Genomic DNA, 19,693 nt, shown 5'->3' with positions numbered 1-19,693 from the left:
TCCCCAGCCCCCCCCAGCCCTTCCCTCGAGTGTGTTTGTGTGTGGCAGGGGTGGGGGGTGGAGAGTTGGGAGGTAGGGGTGGGGCTACTTCATCAGACCAGCCTGTTACTAAGGCATGAAAATTCTGTTGTTGCCTGTGAGCCACTGTGAATGCGAAAGCGAATTGTTGCTCTAACCTGCAGGCTGTCACCTTGGAGTGGAGACAGCCGAGCGCCCTGGCCGCCCGGTCAGGACAGCTCCGCGCTGGAGCGACCTCCTTCTGCTCTGGGCATCTGCCTGCTGCCTTTCACTGGATTCCAGGGGCTTCCTGTTCCTGAGGTTGTCAATGCATAGGTTTTTTTTTTTTTTTTAAGTTCTTCTGGGCCATTCTACCCAGAGGCCAGTGTCGGTTGAGACTGAGTAAGTCGTATAGTGTCATCTCAGTGTGTGATTATAAAATGGAACCACTTATTCACTGTACAGAATTCCCAGGAACACTTGCACATCCCAACTAAAAGCCTGGGTTCCCCGTGCTCAAGGTCACTGCAAGTACACTTTTCCAGGCAAGAGTTACTCCTTTGCCGGCTTAAAGGGTCCGTTTGACATCAGTTACCTCTCCCAATATTCTTAAAGGCATTTTATTCACAAATCCTTTTATTAGTATTTACTATGAGTCAACCATTTTACTTACTCCTTCATTCAACACATATTTGAGTGCCTGCTGTGTGCTTAGCAGGGGCTACAATGGTGGACAAATCAAAGCCCCCGTCCTATGAAGCTTGTATTCTAGTGGGGTGGGGTGAGGCCGGCAGACAGGTAAATAATTACAGTTAATATGTAATGCTAGAGATTCTGAGGGAAGTACAGTTCATTAGTTGCTTAAACCTTGCATAAGGCAACTGCTCAATCGGAAGATGGGGTGGGGAGAGGTAAGGGTGGACTTACTGATTCTGTTTTCCTTTGAAATGTTTGAAAGTTCAGTTGATTTCATCACCAGCTAGGAGAACTGTTCAAATGGACTGACAGATGACGTCAGTTCTTCCTCTAGCAAAGCAAGTTCTCAGTTGATAAATATGCAGTATTTTGTTAAGTTTGTTTTAGCTTTAAGTGCACTTTTCCTACGAGGAAAAAAAAAGTATTTGTGCTAAATTACAAAAGTGTGTTTAAAACAGAATAGAATAGTCACCATGATGCCTGATTTCATTTGTAATATTTTCCCCTTGAGAAAATTCTTCTCCCGTTCTAAACAAGAATTGCAGGAACATAATCCCTCGCCGAGAAATCCCGCCTCCCCGCTTCCCCATCCCTGCACTCCGCCTTTGGTGCCATTAGCTTCTTACCTGCCCGGCCGGGTACCCAGCAACCTGGGATACGTTTGTACTGAGTGGAGTGCGGCACTAAAAAGGCCACTGCTCGGGGTTCAGGACCCGTTAAGTTCCCCTCACTTTTCTTTACGGTTGACTCAGTTGGTTAGAGTTTGGTACCAAGGAGGTCTAAGCACCTGACCGTGACTGTTCATTGATCTCTAGGCCCAACAGGTGGTCAGTATTTGCCGTAGAAAAACCAGGTCATGAGTGTTGGGAACGAAGTGACTGTTTATTTTGTAGGTGTGGGCTGGGAGGTGCCTTTAGCTGTGCCTGTGTCAATGGAGGAGAGGCCCCAGGACAGGCAGAAGGGAGGTAGTTCTTCACAGCTGTCACCGCCCCTTTAAGACAGTGAGCCAAGTGGTCCTAGGATCGCCCCAAGTTTTCCTGGATATGGGTGTGGAGGTCCGCAAAGACCTCTCCATCATGTCTGTTGTTGGAGAGGTTTGGCCTGCAGGTGTCAGTGCTGGGAGTGCCATACACAGTCGTAGCTCGAGGTTATCATCATTCTGGAGGGGGTTGCTTCCTCCAACAGAGGGAAAAGCCAGGAGCCCTTTTCAGAGTTACAAGGAAGGAGGTTGATGTCTGCTTTTAAAACCAAAGCACTTGTCTACCGTTGCCCAAGGAAGGTACAGAGCAACTGCTATCAGTACTGCCCGGGAGTGGGGTTTGGGGGCGGTGCAGGCTGCCAGAGAGCCCTGCACATGGTGGATGGGACCATGCCAGAGCGAGGGAGCTCTGCGGCAGTAGAAGCCGTCTCTGCACCTGAGATATGGTGACGACCAGCCACAGCTGAGAAACACAAAACCGGGGGTGGAGGGGGGTGAGGGGACAGAGACGCAAACTGCACGGGTCCTGTGGTGTGTGCTTCCTTCTGGGACTGTGATTGTTTCTTAAATGGTTTGAACTCCCTGTACTTCAAACACATCCAAGTTCAAATAAGAGGACAAAACCCCATTACAAAGCCAGCTCTAAAGGTCTTTCGGTTAACTGTGTTCTTGGTGCTGATATGGTCATCTAGCTCCTCAAGAAGTGACCTCAATACGCAGTTACCTTTGGCTGGGGGACGGTCCTGCACACTCCTGCAGACGCGATCTGTGGCATCTTTAGTGGTCGGCTTTCAGATACATAAAGAATATGTGGAGACTTTATAGATTTCCCTTGCGCGTGATAAGATGCAAATGCCCTGTGATAGTGATATGTGGTTTTAAAGTCTTTAAAAAATTTTTTTAGAGAGAGAGGAAAGGAGAGAGAGAAACATCGATGTGAGAGAGGAACATCGATTGGCTGCCTCCTGCACACCCCCTACTGGAGATCGAGCCCACAGCCCAGGCATGACGGGTGAGGGTGTCGCTCAGTTGGGTGAGTAAGTTTCATTCCATGCACCAAAACGTTGCCAGTTCAATTATCTTAAGAACAAGCAGTAGGATTTACAATTTTACAGTTAGAAAAATTCTTAACCCCCAAATATACATGCCCTCCCTGGGGCTATTTGTGGTATTTAAATATGAATAATTCTGTTTATTACTGTTTCTGTTTTCTGATGGTGACTCAGAGTTGATGTCATCATCACTGTTTGTGTGTGTGTTTGCCAGGCTGTCTGGAGGAGGAAGGCTGGAGTACAATTCTTTGGTTTTTGATCTCTTTAGACGTAAATGAAAATGGATGCTACTTCTTTGTTTTAAGCCAAAGACTCCAGCGCCTCCCTTTTCCTCATGATCATGAATCAGAGGTTGTAGTATAATTTGCACAGGATTTAAAACATCCCTTAACCAACAGGAACATGTAACCTGTAACAAGCATTCGTTTCACCAGCAAAATTGTGACGCTGCGGCGAGCCTCAGCTTGAGGTGCGGTTCTCGTGTTCCCGAATGCATTATTCTTATGTCAGCTGTTAATAACCCCAGCACTCCCAGTCCATTCACACCCTCCACGCACGAAGTGCCTTTTCACGGTGTTTTAGAGAGTGGAAGGACTGAACAGGTATTTTGCAGAAGATAAAACTGTAATAGTCATGTAAAGATGTTTACCTTCAGTGGTCATATGGGGCAGGCATATTAAAATGACTATGAAATATCATTTCACACTTATTAGATTAGCAAACATTGAATAGTCTCACAGTACAAGTGTGATGAAAACGAGCAGTAGAAACTACTGCCATTTAGAGAACGATTTAGTCCTGCTAATAAAATCCAAACCCAGTGTAGGACTCCTAGGTATACGCCCTGTACTATCTCTTAAACAGGTGCATAAGGAGATTGGTAGAGGATGCTTATGCAGCATGGTTTGCAATAATAAAAATTAGAAGCCCCCTAAATGAATCTCAAAAAGGGACTGGATAATTAAAGTGTGGTGTAAATTTGTTAGAACATAACAATTAAAATGAATGAACCAGATCTGTATACAGATACGTGGATGAATCTCTAAAACACCAAGTTAAATAAAAAAAAAACAAAAAAAACCAACAAACTATATAAATGTGACACATACTCATTATAGATTTTAAAAACATGTGGGACAATACTGTATTTGGTGTGTGAATGTGTATGAACAACTTGGAAATATGAGCACTTGGAGTAGAAGAGCCACGCCCAGTTCATGAGATTGGCTGTCTCTTGGGAAGGAGGGGAGCGAGTGGCCCCAGGGAGGGCGGGGGAGGGGAGCAGTGCAAGGAGATTTCCTCTTTATCCCTAATATTATGTCTTAAAAACCTGAAGCAAGTGTGATACAGTGTTAATTGTGGCGCTGGTTTCATGATCCGTATTTTGTTCATTTTGTTTTTGTGTTATTTTTTTAAAATTAAAAGATGGTAAAGCAAAAGGTCTGCATCCCTAGGAGAGAACGCTGCAGTTCTCTGTATGAGAAGGGGTCCCTCTTTTATTGCTATCCCTTTAGCCAGTGATGGCTGTGAACTGTGGTCATTTAACACTTGGGAGGGTGAGGCAGAGCGAGCTGCGCTCAGGGTGCTTTATTAAACTTCGTAGAGAATGCTGTCACAGCTAGTATCGCCCACCTGCTTGCATTTGCCGCCATGTCCCACTCTCCCCAGAAATTCACAGGCAGACAGCCTTTTGATGAGGCATCACTGAGGTGGATAGCCGATGGTTCCGACCTGGCAACCAGGAGCAGGTGACGAAGTTCGTGCCATACACATAAGCGAAGGCCTTTATGTATTGCAGTCATGGAGACCAGCTCTCATGCCCAGGGGGTTCTCACCACCACCAGGGGCTCAGCCATGATGAGAAGCTTCAGTAAGTTTTGCTACAATGACTGCAACATGTGACCATCTACCAGGGTTCTCTGCTAGTCTGAGCAAGTTTTATGCGGCCGCTCCCTCTAATTTAGTTCTGTCTGCCCTTAGGCAGTGGCTCGGAGCTTGGACTATAATCTGGGGATCATGTGCTGGGCGTGCCTTTCATTAGTTTAGGTTGAGTGGGGCATCATAGGTCAAAGACACCTTGCTGCCCTTGCTCTTAGTATGTCTTCAGGAAGCTGTTGTTGTCTGTAGACAGACACTGCCCCCTGGCGTAATGCGGGTGAAGCTGCAAATCTATGAGACACTCAGATTTCCATGGGGGTGGAGAGGGGGTGGATGGAGGTACCGGAGGCCTCTGGAGTTTTAGGGAGCTCCCTTGAGCCTGGAGCATTTTAAGAACTGGATGTGCCTTGGAAAGCAGCTCACCCAACACCTCTACAGCACCTCTACAAGCATGTCAACCAGGGCCACCCACAGCTGCTTGACATGTGCCTGACAGAGAAAGTATTATCTCCCAAGACAGCCCCAGAAAGTCACTAAAAATATGACGACAGGAAGTGTGAATGTGGCAGAAGAAGCACTAGGCTCCAACGCTGTGACAAGTCGGCTGCGAGGTGGCCGAGTGAACTTCACAGACGACCCCTTGTCCTCACCGCGCTCTTGGGAGTGACTGGATCATAAAAGTTTAATTCATTTGTTTGCAAGTTCAGAATTTCTTAAAGGTGCCCAGTGCCCAGCAGTGGGCATTGTGTCAGTGTTGACCTTGAGGTTTTCAGAATACCAGCTTGCTTCTTCACCACAGTTAGACGCTGCCTTCCAAGGAAGAGCCATCGATCAAAGACACACACAGCCTAAGACTCTTCTCTCTGACTTCCTTGACCCAACCCTCAAACAGAAGATAATGTCTGCATTCATGGGGACTGTATGCTACTCAACAGATAGCGTAAGACTATAGGAAAAAGGGAAAATATAGGGGGGGTGGCAAAAATTACCAAAACACTACCACTGCGAACTAAAACATGCTCACCTTTTGATGTATGACCTGCCAGACATTTTTATTACACAAATATGTACATTTATCTTTTTTTTTTTGCAAAAATGTATATTTTAACCTGATTTTGTTCATCTCAACAATATTGTGAATGCCTTGCTGAGCTCCTAAAGGAGCAGATATGTCTTTTTTAATGGCTGTAGCATAGTGTTTCAGTGTCTGGCTGTCCTGTCATTTGCTTATTCAGTCCTCTTTTGTTGCAGATACAGGTTGGTGAGCTCCTCTTTTTCACAGTTCTCAAACCCACACAGCCCATGCGTTGGGGTCATTCTTTGGCTCCGGCCTTCACTTCTCCCAGTTGAATGTTTACCACTCTTCTCAAGCCCAAATTTCTCCTCGCACCACTCCTCTCATTCTCCCCAGATGTTCTGTGTTCCAACTTTATGAGTGAAGTAGAGGCTACTAGGTGTAAAGCTCCTAAACACCCGTTTACTTCAAAATTCGTGTTTTTACCCTCACCTGTCGTTATGTTTCTACACTGTTAAATAATGATAAGAAATAATATTCCCCCAGGAAACAATGCAGGCATTGCACGCGTGGGAATGAAGAAAGGAGACATCAGCGTAGTCTAGAGTGGTTGGTTCATTGACTCAGAAAGAGGGCTGGCTGAGCTTGAGCTGAACTTTGAGGCTTGGGTTTAGGGAGAAATGGGTAGGTCATTTCAGGTGGAAAAACATGCGGTTGGAAAAAGTGTAGAAGAGGGAATAACCTGTATTCTTGCTACACATAGTGTGGCCCAAACCTGCAGCTTGGACCCTGGCAGAGCTTGCTAGAAACGCAGACTCTCAGGCCCCTCCCCGGCCTCGGGGATCAAACTGCACGTTTGGGAGGTGCTGATACGCGCCGTTTGTGTGGCGCTGCTCCGTGTACTGCTGGCTGAAGAAGCATCGCATCACGCTTGACCCTCAGAATAGGTTAGCTGGGTATGAATGAGTTAGATAAAGGTGTGCTACTATGTGTCCATTCTTTCTAGAAGAATCCATGAAGTTTACTGAGGTTTCGATTAGCTGAAAGTTTACTAGAGCTGAGCTCCAGACTCAGGTTTACAGATTCCACGTTCTTTTCCCACCCACCGCGCAGTGAGAATTGAATAGGCCGGCAGAAAGCCTGAGCGTGGGTGAGGCAGCAGCCGGGCCATGTGCCGGATCTGGAATGCTGGGCCTTTTGTTATTCGTCCATTAATACGTTCTGACCAGAAGAGTTTCATGGGTGTCTCAGGGAGACTGGTCTGGGGGAGGCATGAGAGTCAGGAGGACACAAGACTTAAGAGACACCAGTTATTCAGGACACAAGGACTAAATTATTTTATTAAAATATGTTTTTATTGATTTGAGAGAGAGAGAGGAAGGGAGAGGGAGAGTGAAACATCGATATGAGAAAGAAACATCAGTTTGTTGCCTCCCATATGCACCTCGAAAGGGACTGTACCTGCAACCTGGGGATATGCTCTGACCGGTAATCGATGACACTCTACCAGCTGGGCCACACCGGCCAGGGCTAAATTCTTTTAAATTCCTAAGCTACGGAGTATTAGTAAGTCACCCCAAAATATTTATGGGATACTCACTTTGTGCTGGGTAAGGGGCATTTGGTCTTGCCTTCGTGATATGGTCTCGCCCATATAATGCTTTTGGTTGAGTCACTTAGATAACCGAGGACCAAGTGCCCAGAAGACTGACAATAATGTCAAGAATAAAATCGCCTTTGGTTTTTTCTGTTTCTTTTATTCTCGGAGAAAAGCTCTGGCCCCAACGTTTGGTTTTGCTATTAGTGTTATCAATAACCTTGAATGAGTCACTAATCGCTGTGTCGCTCATCGTTCCTGCCACAACATAAACATCCTACTCACCATGACTTCATGGACGAGATATTGTAATGAGATCATTATGGGAGACAGTTTTGGTTTCCTGAGTATTAGGAAAGCTTGTAATGCCGTTAAGTATAAAGTTACTTTTAAAACCTCCACTTTTTGAAACTTTTAAAATTTCAGTCCCCTAGTGCGTTTTAGTCACTCTTCTCGGTATAATTACACGGGGAGGGAAAGAGTCCCAGCCATCTGTGGCTCCTGCTCGCCTTCCCTGGAGGTAGCACTTGAGAAGATAATGATTTATTTGAGGTGTTGTTAGTCCCACTCCGAAGGAGAATGGATGGTGGTTTCTCATTGTGCCTCGAAGGCCCATCTGCTGATGGGTGCGATTCATTAGACAGGAATACGTGGGCGTGCATGTGCCTGGTCGTCGTAGAGAAACAGCAGAGAAGAGTGAGGGGGGGGGGGGGGGGGGGGGGGGGGGGCTCTGCATTCCGCGTGCAGGTGGAGCATCCCCGTGACTAGATGAGTGCTACACGTTTGACTTCCGATGACCGCATGACCCGGGTAGGTGGCTCTGGGGCAGAGGACCTAACGGTGATCTCTATGCAGTGTCCGCATCACCTTTCACCTGTTCCTCACGGGGCCCCTTCCATGGCGTTTATCACACAGTGTCAGAGCTGCCTGCCGCCTGACTCCCGGACCTGTAGCAAAACCAAGCATGGCCCCGTGTGTCCGAGAAGACAGGCTGGTGCGGTTTTATGGAGGCTGCACGGCATAGAAGAGCTGCGTGTCACTGATCCTCCTGGTGGCATGAAGCCATGGCCCTGTGTGCTCAGTTGGGGTGCATGTGTGCGCACACGTGTGCATGGAGTGGGCAGCGGAAACCTTGTGAAGGGTGGTGGAGGGAAAACAGCTATGTGCAGATTAAACTGGTTAAGTCCAGCCAAAGGTTATAAAGGACTATCCCTGGAATTTTGAATTTCTTTAAATTGTATTATAAGTTCTTATACTATATTTTAAAATATAACTTAGTCAAGTACATATTATGCTTACCTGCTTTAACAAAGCACTCTTGCTCTGGGTGTGTGTGTGTGTGTGTGTGTGTGTGTGTGTGTACACTGTTTTCGGAGACATTTATGCCACAAAAAGTCCGCATGTTTAGATCGTGAATTCAAGGCCAAGAGATTCCTGGCCGCTGGTGACTGCTGTCTGAACTGAGGCTACAGTGTGGAGGGGAGTGGGCATGTTAGTCTTTAGATCAGCGGGTGATGTTTCCCCTCCTCCCACGGGGTGAGCCAGCGATGTGCAGCGTCCTCAGCGTGCAGGCGGAAAGCCGTGGAAAAGGGGCAGGTGCTTGACAAGTGGGGCTGCTGATGGCTGGTCAGGAGTCCATCTCGAAGCTCCCTTTTAACGCCTTTCTCTGTTTCTCCTGCGTCTCGTTTCTGTGCCTCGTAAACCCACAAAAGCCAGAAACAGATGTCTCCAGCTCTGTGAGCTTATGGAGGGCGTTCTCGCATCGATGGTTTTGTGTGTTTGCTCCCCCAGCTCTACGTGGCCACGGAAGCCATCCTCATCGCGCTGGTGGGGGCCACGCCCTCCTACCGCTGGGACCTGGCCGAGCTCCTGCCGAACCAGAGCCACGGCAGCCAGTGGGCGGGTGAGGACCTGGCGCTGGGGGACTGGCTCCTGAAGGCCAACGGCAGCGAGGTGCGCAAGCACGTGCACTTCAGCGGCAGCTTCACCTCCATCGCCTCCGAGGTGAGCCCGGGGGCGGGGAGCAGTGGAACAGAACCCGGTCATGTGATCACTAAGCCAAGGCGTCTCCTTGTCCAAACGGAACCACTTTTTTGTCTTGTTGATTTAAATTTCAGCCACATCTTCAGGTAACTGTCTAGTGAATTTGAGAGTTAAAGGAGGCTGTTCTATGAAAGCATATTTTTCCTTCTGTCTACAAATGGGAGAAGCACGAGTCTTACCAAGTTAGTAAGCTATCAACTCCAAAAGAGCTGTACTTTGATGCTAGTGCCCTTTGGAAAGGTGAAGTAAAACACAGAAATTAACAAAGTAGCGAGAAATGGAATGACCCGTCGGCAGCGTCCATGGTTCATGTTGAAGTCCAGTCCCATGTGTAGGCCTTGCGGGGCACCTTGACTGTACAACCTCAAGCACAAACGTGCCCCCTCGTGTGGGCAGGAAGCCTTACGTTCAAGTGGGGCTTTGCTGGCTAAGGTGGTTCTTACAAGGACAGTCCCTCCTGAGCCAGCCAGAGGGAAGTACGCTGAGGCTGGACAGCTTGGTGGAGAGAAACTCTGGGACGAGACGGGCCGGGCTCCTGCTCAGCTGGAAAGCACCCGTACTGGTTGTTAAAATGCTAAAATATTGTGTCCTTTGCCTGCTCCCCACAGCGATCCATTTGCTCACCGCCATCCTGGAAGTCCCTCCCCCCATTCAATTTTTTTTTTTTTTAGTTTTTATCATTGTATATTGAATTTTGTCCTATACATCAATTTACCATTTTCTACATTAATTGTAATGATCGTGTGATTTTTCTTCCTTAGCTTCTAGCATGGTGGATTATACTAATTAATTTTCAAATATAGAACCAGCCTTGAATCTCTGGATGGCATATAATTATTTTCATATATTGCTGAATTCTATTTGTTAATATTTTGCTAAGGATTTTGGCTTCTATATTCATGATGGATATTGGCCTGTTGTCTTCTTGTACTATCTTTGTCTGGTTTTCGTATCCGGGTAATACTAGCTTCATAAAATGCATTAAGAAGGGTTTCTATTTTCTGGAAGAGACTGTGTACAATTGGTGTCAGTTTTTTAAGCATTTGGTAGAATTCTTCATTGAAATCATTTCGACCTGGAGATTTCTTCTTGTGGAGTTTTAAAATTATGAATTCAATTTTCTTAATAACTATAGGGCTATTTAAATGCTCTGTTTTGTATTGTGAGTTATAGCAGTTGGGCTTGTCAAGGAATTGGTCCATTTCATCTAAGTTGTCAAATTTATATGTGTAGAGTTGTTCATACACACACACATATACACGCAAAGGAATACTGCTTAGCCATAAAAATAATGAAATTTTGCCATTTGTGGCAACATAGATGGACCTAAAGAGTATTATGCTAAGTGAAATAAGTCAGACAAAGACAGGTACCGTATGATTTCACTTATACTTGGAATGCAAAGAACAAAACAAACGGACAAACAAAACAGAAACAGACTCACAGATACAGAGAACAGACTGATGGTTATCAGAGAGGCGGGGGCTGGGAGGATGGGTCAAGAGGGGAAGGGACTTAAGAGGTACCAGCTTCCCGTTATGAAGTAAATAAGTCACGGGGATGCCATGTGCAGCATAGGGAATGCAGTCAGTAATTCCGCAGTAACTGCAGAGAGAGACGCTCACTAGACTTACGGTGATGATCACATCGTGAGGTGTATAAACGTCGAATCACTGTGTTGTCCACCTGGACTAACATAATATTTTATGCCAACAATACTGTAATAAAAGAAAAAAAACAGTAAAAGTACAACTTAAAAAAAAAGTTGACAAGCCCAAATAAACGTACAGGTTTCCTGAAATAGCAACAAATAACAAAGGAGAATGAAATAAAATGAACGCTGACTCTGTGCTGCTCAGGGGCCGCCTGGATGTTCAGATCCCAGCAGCGGCCGCCCATGTGGTAGCAGCATCGCCCCGTCTCCACTCGGAGTGTATTCAGGCAGATCCAAGGAGAGCTCGTCTGCTTTGCGTTTCAGTGCAGAATCTCATGTTCCCCCCAAGTCATTTTATTTTATTTCCACGTACAGGTGAGGTGCCCCCCGCCCCCCGTGCGTCATCCCCACTCCCAGTGCGTGAGTGACACGTGTGTCCACACACTCTATCTCTGCCTTGGACGCCGGAGCCCTAATTGGGTGGCGTTGCAAGTCCCGGTGTGGTTCCAGGAGGTGGGATGGGTGGCTCCCGAGTTTCCTGCCGCCGCCACCAGAAATGCCGGAGCTGGCGGAGAAATGGTAGCAGAGGGAAGAGTAACGGGAACGGTGATCCCTAGCAGCAGGGCCAGCAGGGCCGGGCCGTGGCCACAGAGCCGCTCCGTCCAGTTCACCTTTACTGCAGTGCAGTCCCAAACCCAGCCCCCCGCCCGCTTTCTTAGCGTTCGTTCCATTCTGGTGACCTCTCTGGTGTTTCAGTTGCTCCTCAAAATCCCCAAGGTGGCCGTATGGAAGCTGGTACCCAAACTTGTCATTACGTTGGTAAATATCCTTAATGCACAATCTGTGGCACATAGATAATATATGCTACTTCCTGAAATTATTTGCTATAAAATTAGAATTAAAAAAGCGAGTATAGTCTTGTAGGAACTTTTAAAAGTAATTATCCAGATAGAGCCTGGAGAACTCTATAGTTTGAGATGGCGTTAAGAGTACTCATTTTATATTTATTTACTTATTATTTATTTATTTTATTTTTTATTGTTGACACTATTACGGATATTCTTCATCCCTCCCCTCCTTTGCCCACCTCCACCCAGCCCCCACCCTCCCCCTCCCCTGGCCTTCACCACACTGTCGTCTGTGTCCGTGGGCTGGGCTGTGCATATATGTTCTTTGGCTGCTCTCTTCACCTTCTTTCATCCAATACCCCACCTTCTTCCCCTCTGACATCTGTCAGTCTGTTCCATGGATCCCTGCCTCTGGTTCTATTTTGTTTGTCAGCTTATTTAAAACTCTCACCTGCCCCTTATTACATTCAGGTCAGGCCTTGCAGGAGTTATTCATGGAGGGTTTGGGGAAGGGTGAATAAAAGGTTATGTAGATATGATTAACTTGGTATTAATGCAAAAAAACCCTCTAATTTAGGAGTCTTGACTATTTTAAAATGAGCTAATAGCCATTGGGGTGAATTGATGTAGCAAATTGCTGTCTGCCGTATTCACATTACTCCCCGAGCTCTGACTCATTGAGAAAGGACCAAATATCACGGAGACATGCAATTATCATGCTTAATTAATGTTTGCAACCAAAAAGAGTCAGGCTGGAATCTTCAATATCATTGTAGATGTAACAACCGAAATTGACTGATTATTATCTTGAGATTAATATATTTTCCCAAGTCATACCCTGGGGTCAAAAGACAGAATAGTAAAACTATTGAAAAATTGACTGCAATAATTGCTTGAGGGGCTAATTTTTTAAATGTCTTGCTTCCCTATGCTTGTGCTTCTGACTGTTCTAGACTGCACACTTCACCCATTAAGTGGTAATTCCGAGTGACAACTGCACTGAGATGAAGCAAGTTAGTTAATCACCATGAAATTGTTCCTGAAACACCCTGTCCGAGTTCTTCCTAATCACAGGAGGCCTCTGAGCCCCTGGTTTTCTCCCGAAGTGAGATTCTTCCTGCCCCAAACTGGGAATATTTTGGGGGGTAATACAGGACAGTGGGGGAATGGAGTGGCGTTGGAATTGTTATCAGGATTCTTCTGAATATTTCCTAGAACAGCCCCCAGCTCCCCAGCGGTGCCGAGCACCCAGGGTCCTGCAGCCGGGCGTGGGGAAGCTGCTGTGTTCGAGCCCCGCAGCCTCGATATACTGACAAGCTGGGAGTGGCCGTGGCACTCACAAGATGGCTCACCGTGGCTAACGCAGTAGAGAAGTTCGGGTGTACAAGTTTCGTTGTAGGTTTGTTTTTTTAGTAGCTATCTCTGTCCACCCATCTTTTCGGTGACCTGAATGTCTCTCTTGTTCTTCCTTCCTCCAGTGGTTTCTGATTGCCAACAGATCGTACAAAGTCAGCGCGGCCAGCTCCTTCTTCTTCAGCGGCGTGTTTGTGGGCGTGATCTCTTTCGGGCAGCTTTCCGATCGCTTCGGGAGGAAAAAGGTCTACCTCACAGGTAACCCACTGGAGTGTTCGTGAACCGAATGAGGACACGTTTCCCCGAGGTTCCGGGGAATGGCCATGTGTTTTTCATTACACTGGCAAGAGGCCGAGCAGCAGCCAGCATGAATTCCGGCCAAGGTTTTCAAGTGGCCAGCATAGATGGCAAAGGCCAGATATTTGCATTGGAAGCTTTTCAGAGATGATGGTGCTTTCTGTCACCCCCCAATTCTAATTTATGCCGTGTTCCTAAAGAGAGCAACGATTGAGACAGTCTACTAGGCCCATTTCCTTCTATCTTGTGTTGTTGATTCATTTTGAATGGGCTCTACAGGACTCAGCATAGCTCTCTTGACAAGCTGAGTATGAGCTAGTTTTATATTTCAGAAAGGAAGAAAGAGAGGGAGAGAGAGATGGAAACATGAATGATGAGAGAGAATCATGGAGAATCATTGATTGGCTGCCTCCTGCACACCCCCTACTGGGGATCAAGCCTGTAACCTGGGCATATGCCCTTGACTGGAATTGAACCTGGGACCCTTCAGTCCACAGGCCAATGCTCTATCCACTGAGCCAAACCAACTAGGGCTGAAACAGAATTTTAAAAAAATTACCAGCATTTCTGATCGACAGAAATCAACATGTGACAAAGAAAGAAAACCTCGGTTTTTGTTTATGGTTTATAAGAGAAACCTTATTTAAAACAAACCGTCAGAAAATTTCAGCGTGCACAGATTTACGTTTGCAAACGAATGAATAGGATTGTTTCCTTCCACCAGGTGCTGTTTTCGTTTGTGGGTCACTGAATGCTCTTCCTCTCTTTCTAGGTCTTGCGCTTGACATCTTATTTGCTATTGCGAATGGGTTTTCACCCTCATATGAGTTCTTCGTGATGACCCGCTTCCTGGTGGGCGTGATGAATGGAGGGATGTCCCTGGTGGCCTTTGTCCTGCTGAACGAATGTGTGGGCGCCGCCTACTGGGCACTCGCAGGTACTGCTGGGTCCACGCAGATGTGGAGGTGGTGAGCGGCTTCTGAAAACTCTGCAGGGAACCAGTTTAACCCTGGAGTCTAAGGATGCACCTGGACTTGAAGTGCTCTGTCCAACCGTTAGATTTGCAGTCCTGACCGTGAATGAGTCACTTGAATTCCACTGTAGAAAGTCTGCCTCACAGACGGTGGGCGAGCTCGGCCCACCCTCACAGAGTGCCCCCAGATTGTTGGGAAAGGGTCGGTTTCCCTGAAGGGCATTCACTGCCCCCTCGCTGCCAGATCATTCGGATTATTCCTGTTCCGTTGCAACAGTGGAACCAGAGTGTTGCCAAATTCACGGTAGAATTAGAGCGAGTGTGAGAGAGTTCCCGGAAAGCCCGCCCACTGACCCGCACCCAGGGCACCTGGAGCTCTTTTGAGATCCGGGCCGTCCCCAGGGTTCTGTCCTTGGCCCTCAGGTCCCAGCTGGTTTCTCTCCAGCAGTCCCTCGTGCACGCCGCTGCGGCTGCAGATAGGCTATTGACCGGCAAGAGGGTGGGGAAAACCTGAGTTGAGTGCTCAGCAGCAGGGGATGGATTGGAAGTGGCCTCATTGTTCACAGTAAAAAAATAATTGGAAAATTACGCTTGATTACAAAATACTGTTTGCAGTACGTCCAAAATGCTAAGTAAAGTAGTTACAAGAAAGTGTAAGCATAAACCTAAGACATCCTTTTTGTTGTTGTTAATCCTCCTCCAAGGATATTTTTCCATTGATTTTAGAGAGAGTGGAAGGGAGAGGGAGAGACAGAGAGAGAGAGAAACATCGATGTGAGAGAGACACGTTGATCGGTTGCCTCCCTCATGCGCCCTGACCAGGGCCAGGGGTCAAGTCTGCAACCGAAGTACGTGCCCTTGACCGGAATCGAACCTGGGACCCTTCAGTCCCAGTATAGCTAGTAACTGTCTTAGTTACTAGCTATAAAGGAATGAAGCCAATGGACAAAGTCTCTGGCATCAAAGGATCTAGTAGGGGAAGTAAACAATAAAAAAGATTAAGCAACCAAACAAGCTAACTTCAGATAATGATGATGATTATGAAGAGAGACCCCAGTCACAGGTCTCTCTTCCCTGAACCAGGGTCAATCGGCGGCCTCTTGTTCGCAGCCCTAAACCAGCTAGGGCTGGAGCTTATGTTTTCATCAGGAGGGGCAGAACAGATTTGAGGCCGTTTCAGAAAATCGTAAGTACAGTGAAGAAAAGGTCTCATCCTGTGGCCGCCTCTTTCTGCTGACACTGTTGTCAGTGGATGCTGGCACTCGGAACCGATCCGAGTGCCAGAGGCCTCATTCTTGGGAGCCAGGTGCTCTCGGGTGCGCCGTAATGAACCTGTAATAGCTATCGATTATCTTGCGTTTCCAGGGGAATCACGCTCGCCCATTCCCCTGCTTATCGGGCCACAGGTTCTGAACACTGAGCATCGGCTCTCCCTCTGGTTCCCCTTTGCCTCACCAGGGCCCACAGTATACATGTCGTTATTTTTAGTTACAGCTTGACAATCTACGAACAGAATAAAACATTTGTTTTACAGGATTTTTGTAGAGATTTTTTGTAACAGGTTTCAACAAAGCCCATTGCTTTGGGATGCCCACAGAAGCTCACCTTTCCCTAGAAGGGCGATAGGAGAGAGAACGTAGGCAATGCAGTCTCACCAGTCAGACTGACGGGGTTCGAGTCCCAGCCCTGCCACCTGGCCCTGCCACCCGCAGCACCTGACCGTCTGAGCTCTGTCCTCACTCCATAGACGGCTAATGATGGTCCCTGCGGTCTAGGGCAATATATGCAAAAGGCTGACTGCTCAATAAATCGTAGCTATTATATAAATAGTAGCTGTCAGCTGGTACTGTCAGCGATAGCAGGTATGGAAAGCGTGACAGAGGAATAGACTTTGCAAGTATATTGGACAAGCCGGTGGGTTTAATACCCACCTAGCATTTCTTTTAAAAAATACGAGTTTCTTAACAATCCCGTGGTTGGTTTTTTCCCCTGTTAGTGTGCTGACAATAATCCATGCTTCATGGAGCTTATATTCTACTTGGGAGAGATAGACAAGAAAATAAATATGAAGTGTCATATCTGATGGTGATAAATCAAGTTGGGGAGGGCAAAAGGGAGAATTGGGAGGTAGATTGTGATTTAAGATAAGGATTCCAGGGGCAGCGTCTGTGACGAAATGAAGTCCCAGTATTGCACTAATCTCATGACCTAAACACCTCCCGGTCATACAGCAAACAATGTTTCCAAGCCTCGGCCACGGATCAGGCGCGTGCCCGTCCAACAGGCACAGCCTTCAAATCCGCCTTGACCACGTGGGGTGTGTATTTTTCATCTGTCCTTCCCCCCTTTTCACTCGGTTGCTGGCCTCCCTTCCAGTTTATCGTCTGAGGCTCGATATTTGTGTAGGTTTCTCTTTCCCGCTGACTTCTCACGAGGAAGGAGCTGGCTCGGTGTCTCGGGTTGGGAATGGTCTGCAGACGGGGCCTCCCCAGTCACAGGTCTCTCTCCCCTGAACCAGGGTCGATCGGCGGCCTCTTCTTCGCAGTCGGCATCGCCCAGTGCGCCCTGCTGGGGTACTTCATCCGCTCCTGGAGGAGCCTGGCCGTGCTGGTGAACCTGCAGGGGACAGCGGTCTTTCTCTTATCTTTGTAAGTAGTTCCCTCTCGCGGAGTTTAGGCTCAGTAAGCAGAAGGAATGCCTTCAGAGGATGCGGGTCAATGAGCGGCGTTATTCCCTTGCAGGAATTCGCCTGCACTGACTCGGGTGAAGAACTAAATTCCGCAAGCGCTCCCATGCTTGGCAGCTTCTGGGAAGAGAGATGCTTAAATTAATTCAGAATGCAGGTATCCCTTGTTTAAAGTAACCTCTCCAAAACTGCATCTTAGCCTTCAAATGATGGCATCGGGGTCCAATTTCTTTTTAACCTGATGCCTCAAACTTAAAGATCTTCCGGCTGGATCACAGCGTGGGCTGAGTGTGCGACAGAGTAGGATTTTTTTAAAAATCTATTTTTTACATAAAAGACCTATTCATAGTAATATATAATGTCAACTATTCACCTTACAGATGAGTATCATTTCAGGGCCTTTGCGTGTGGATGCGGGAAAATTCTCAGCTACGGGAGGAATCCTTAGCTAAGGTGCATGGGCTCAGCAGAGTAAACGGATGAGCCCTGGTCAGGGCAGGGTTTACAGATGACTCACCCACAGTGTTACCTTGGTGCTCTCGACCGTAAAGGCCAGCCACCAGCCTCAGCTGCTTCCCCAGAAGTGTTCAGGGGCTTCTGAAAGGAAAGGGTCTCTCTGGAGGAGTCAGACTCTCATTGTAATCATCAAAACCTTTGGGCTAAATGCGATGTTCAGGCCATGGTCCCAGCTCTCTTCCGTGGCAGGCAGTGAGGGTTAGCTGTGGTAGAATTTTCACTCACCTAGATCTTTAACCTAGCAGCTCTTTATTCAGGTTCAAAAGCAAGTACGGAAATGAATAGAGTAGAAATAGTTGACCTCTATTTAAAGTGGCCCATTTACTAAAGACTTAATCAGGCAGCGTACATAGCACCTCACCTGTGCCCAGGGCCAGCTGATCCGATGGATGATCGGCACACGTAACGCCCAACAGAACAATATTTTACTTAATCATTTACTTGTGTGTAAGTAATAATAACCAAGTGGTAATGCGGACGGAGGTAAAGGGATTTTTCAGGATCTTGTAGAAGGCCCCAGGTCCCGCTTTTGTTGACAGTTCAATGTTGTACATGAATATTCCCTCCCCAGTAGCAGAGCTCCTGGGAAAGACCCTGCCTTTTTGTTTGCATAGTCTTTCCTCTCTGCACCTGCTACCCTGGGGGTCAGAATGAGAAGGCTCCATAGATGGCCATTGACGGACTGGCTGTCCAGGAAGCTCCGAATTCTGTGGCATTTGTTGCCAATTCACTCCCCTTACTGACAGGCACCTTCAGTAGCCAATGTGATTTACACACGTTTCATTTTAGGCCAATCAGGTCACATTAGATCCAGAGGTACTTGATGTTGTGTTTAGTAAACAAGGCTTTGTGCTCCTGCCACAGTTTAGTCTTTGAAAAGTCCTCTAGGGGTGCGTGCAGAACTGGGAGGAGAAGACATACGTGCCTGGCCGGCGTGGCTCAGTGGTTGAGGGTCGACCTATGGACCGGGAGGTCATGGTTCGATTCCCAGTCAGGGCACATGTTGAGGTTGTGGGTCCCAGTGTGGGGCGTGCCGGAGGCAGCCAGTCAGTGATTCTCTCTCATCATTGATGTATCTCTCTCTCCCTTCCTCTCTGAAATTACATATGTATATGGGTCTTAAAACTGTTGGAAGATAGCAGTGGTGATAGTAATGTCCAGTACGTTGTGCTGTAGTAGAAAGGAACTGCTGTTTTGTAACTGGAAGTTAATAAGGAAGTCACTTTTGTTACATAAGATCTTGGGGCGATTCAGGAAATGTCCTCAGATGCTTTGAATATTTTGAAGCAGTAAATGCTCAAAAGTAACTGAATAGTGATGAACCCTGTTTAACTTTTATGTGTGGCCTTCAAATAATCTCTGCCTTCATGATCACATATCACTACCTTTAAAACACTTTGTACAAATTTATTTTTTCTGATGAGATAATAAAGATTTTTATCTTCTTTATGGGGCTTTTCAAGAACTGAAAACGCCTACTATCTCCACAGTGTTATTCTAACAACACCTGGCTGTGATTTAGAGCCATAACTCTGACCCGTGCTTCAGGAAGCATTGGTAGTACTTAGTGCTATCGTCTGACCTTGCCATTCATATTAAATGGTCTTAAACGTAACCGCACACCGTTTACCGGTGTCACTGCTACTTGGGAAGCGTGGTCTATTCGGGAAGCGTGGTCTAAGTTCCCATTCATAGAGTAGATCACTGCTTAGCCCGAGCAGCTGTTGAGTCGCCCGCTCTGTCTTCCCTGTGTCTTTGGGAGCGTAGGCTTTAGGCCTGCGGTGGAGTCAGTGGTGGTGAGGGAATCGAGCGCAGCCTGGGTGGGCTGCCCCCTCCCTGTCACGTGTGCCTGTGTGAATATACAGCCTTTCATGACGTCTCTTTCAGATTCATTCCTGAATCACCTCGTTGGTTATACTCCCAGGGTCGACTGAGCGAGGCGGAAGGGGCTCTGTACCTCATCGCCAAGAGGAACCGCAAGCTCAAGTGCACGTTCTCACTCACTCACCCGGCCAACAGGAGCTGCAAGGCCTCGGGGAGTTTCCTGGACCTGTTCCGGCACCGGGTCCTCCTGGGGCACACGCTGACCCTGATGTTCATCTGGTAACT

The 19,693-nt window shown here is 47.2% G+C and overlaps 1 protein-coding gene across 1 annotated transcript in view; it reads left to right on the top strand.

The window, feature by feature from the left end:
• The window catches only part of SLC22A15 (solute carrier family 22, member 15), a 77,722-nt gene that overhangs the window by 41,463 nt on the left and 16,566 nt on the right, over positions 1-19,693 (top strand). The window contains exons 2-6 of the mRNA XM_014534660.1: positions 9,006-9,218; positions 13,238-13,370; positions 14,182-14,346; positions 16,901-17,030; positions 19,472-19,687. Of these exons, the coding sequence (XP_014390146.1) occupies positions 9,006-9,218; positions 13,238-13,370; positions 14,182-14,346; positions 16,901-17,030; positions 19,472-19,687 (857 nt within the window). The remainder of the gene's footprint in view (positions 1-9,005; positions 9,219-13,237; positions 13,371-14,181; positions 14,347-16,900; positions 17,031-19,471; positions 19,688-19,693) is intronic.

Source organism: Myotis brandtii, unplaced genomic scaffold, assembly GCF_000412655.1.
Source record: "Myotis brandtii unplaced genomic scaffold, ASM41265v1 scaffold131, whole genome shotgun sequence".
NCBI lineage: Eukaryota > Metazoa > Chordata > Mammalia > Chiroptera > Vespertilionidae > Myotis > Myotis brandtii.
Note: the sequence above shows the minus strand (reverse complement) of the source record. Positions and strands in the feature narration are given on the sequence as shown.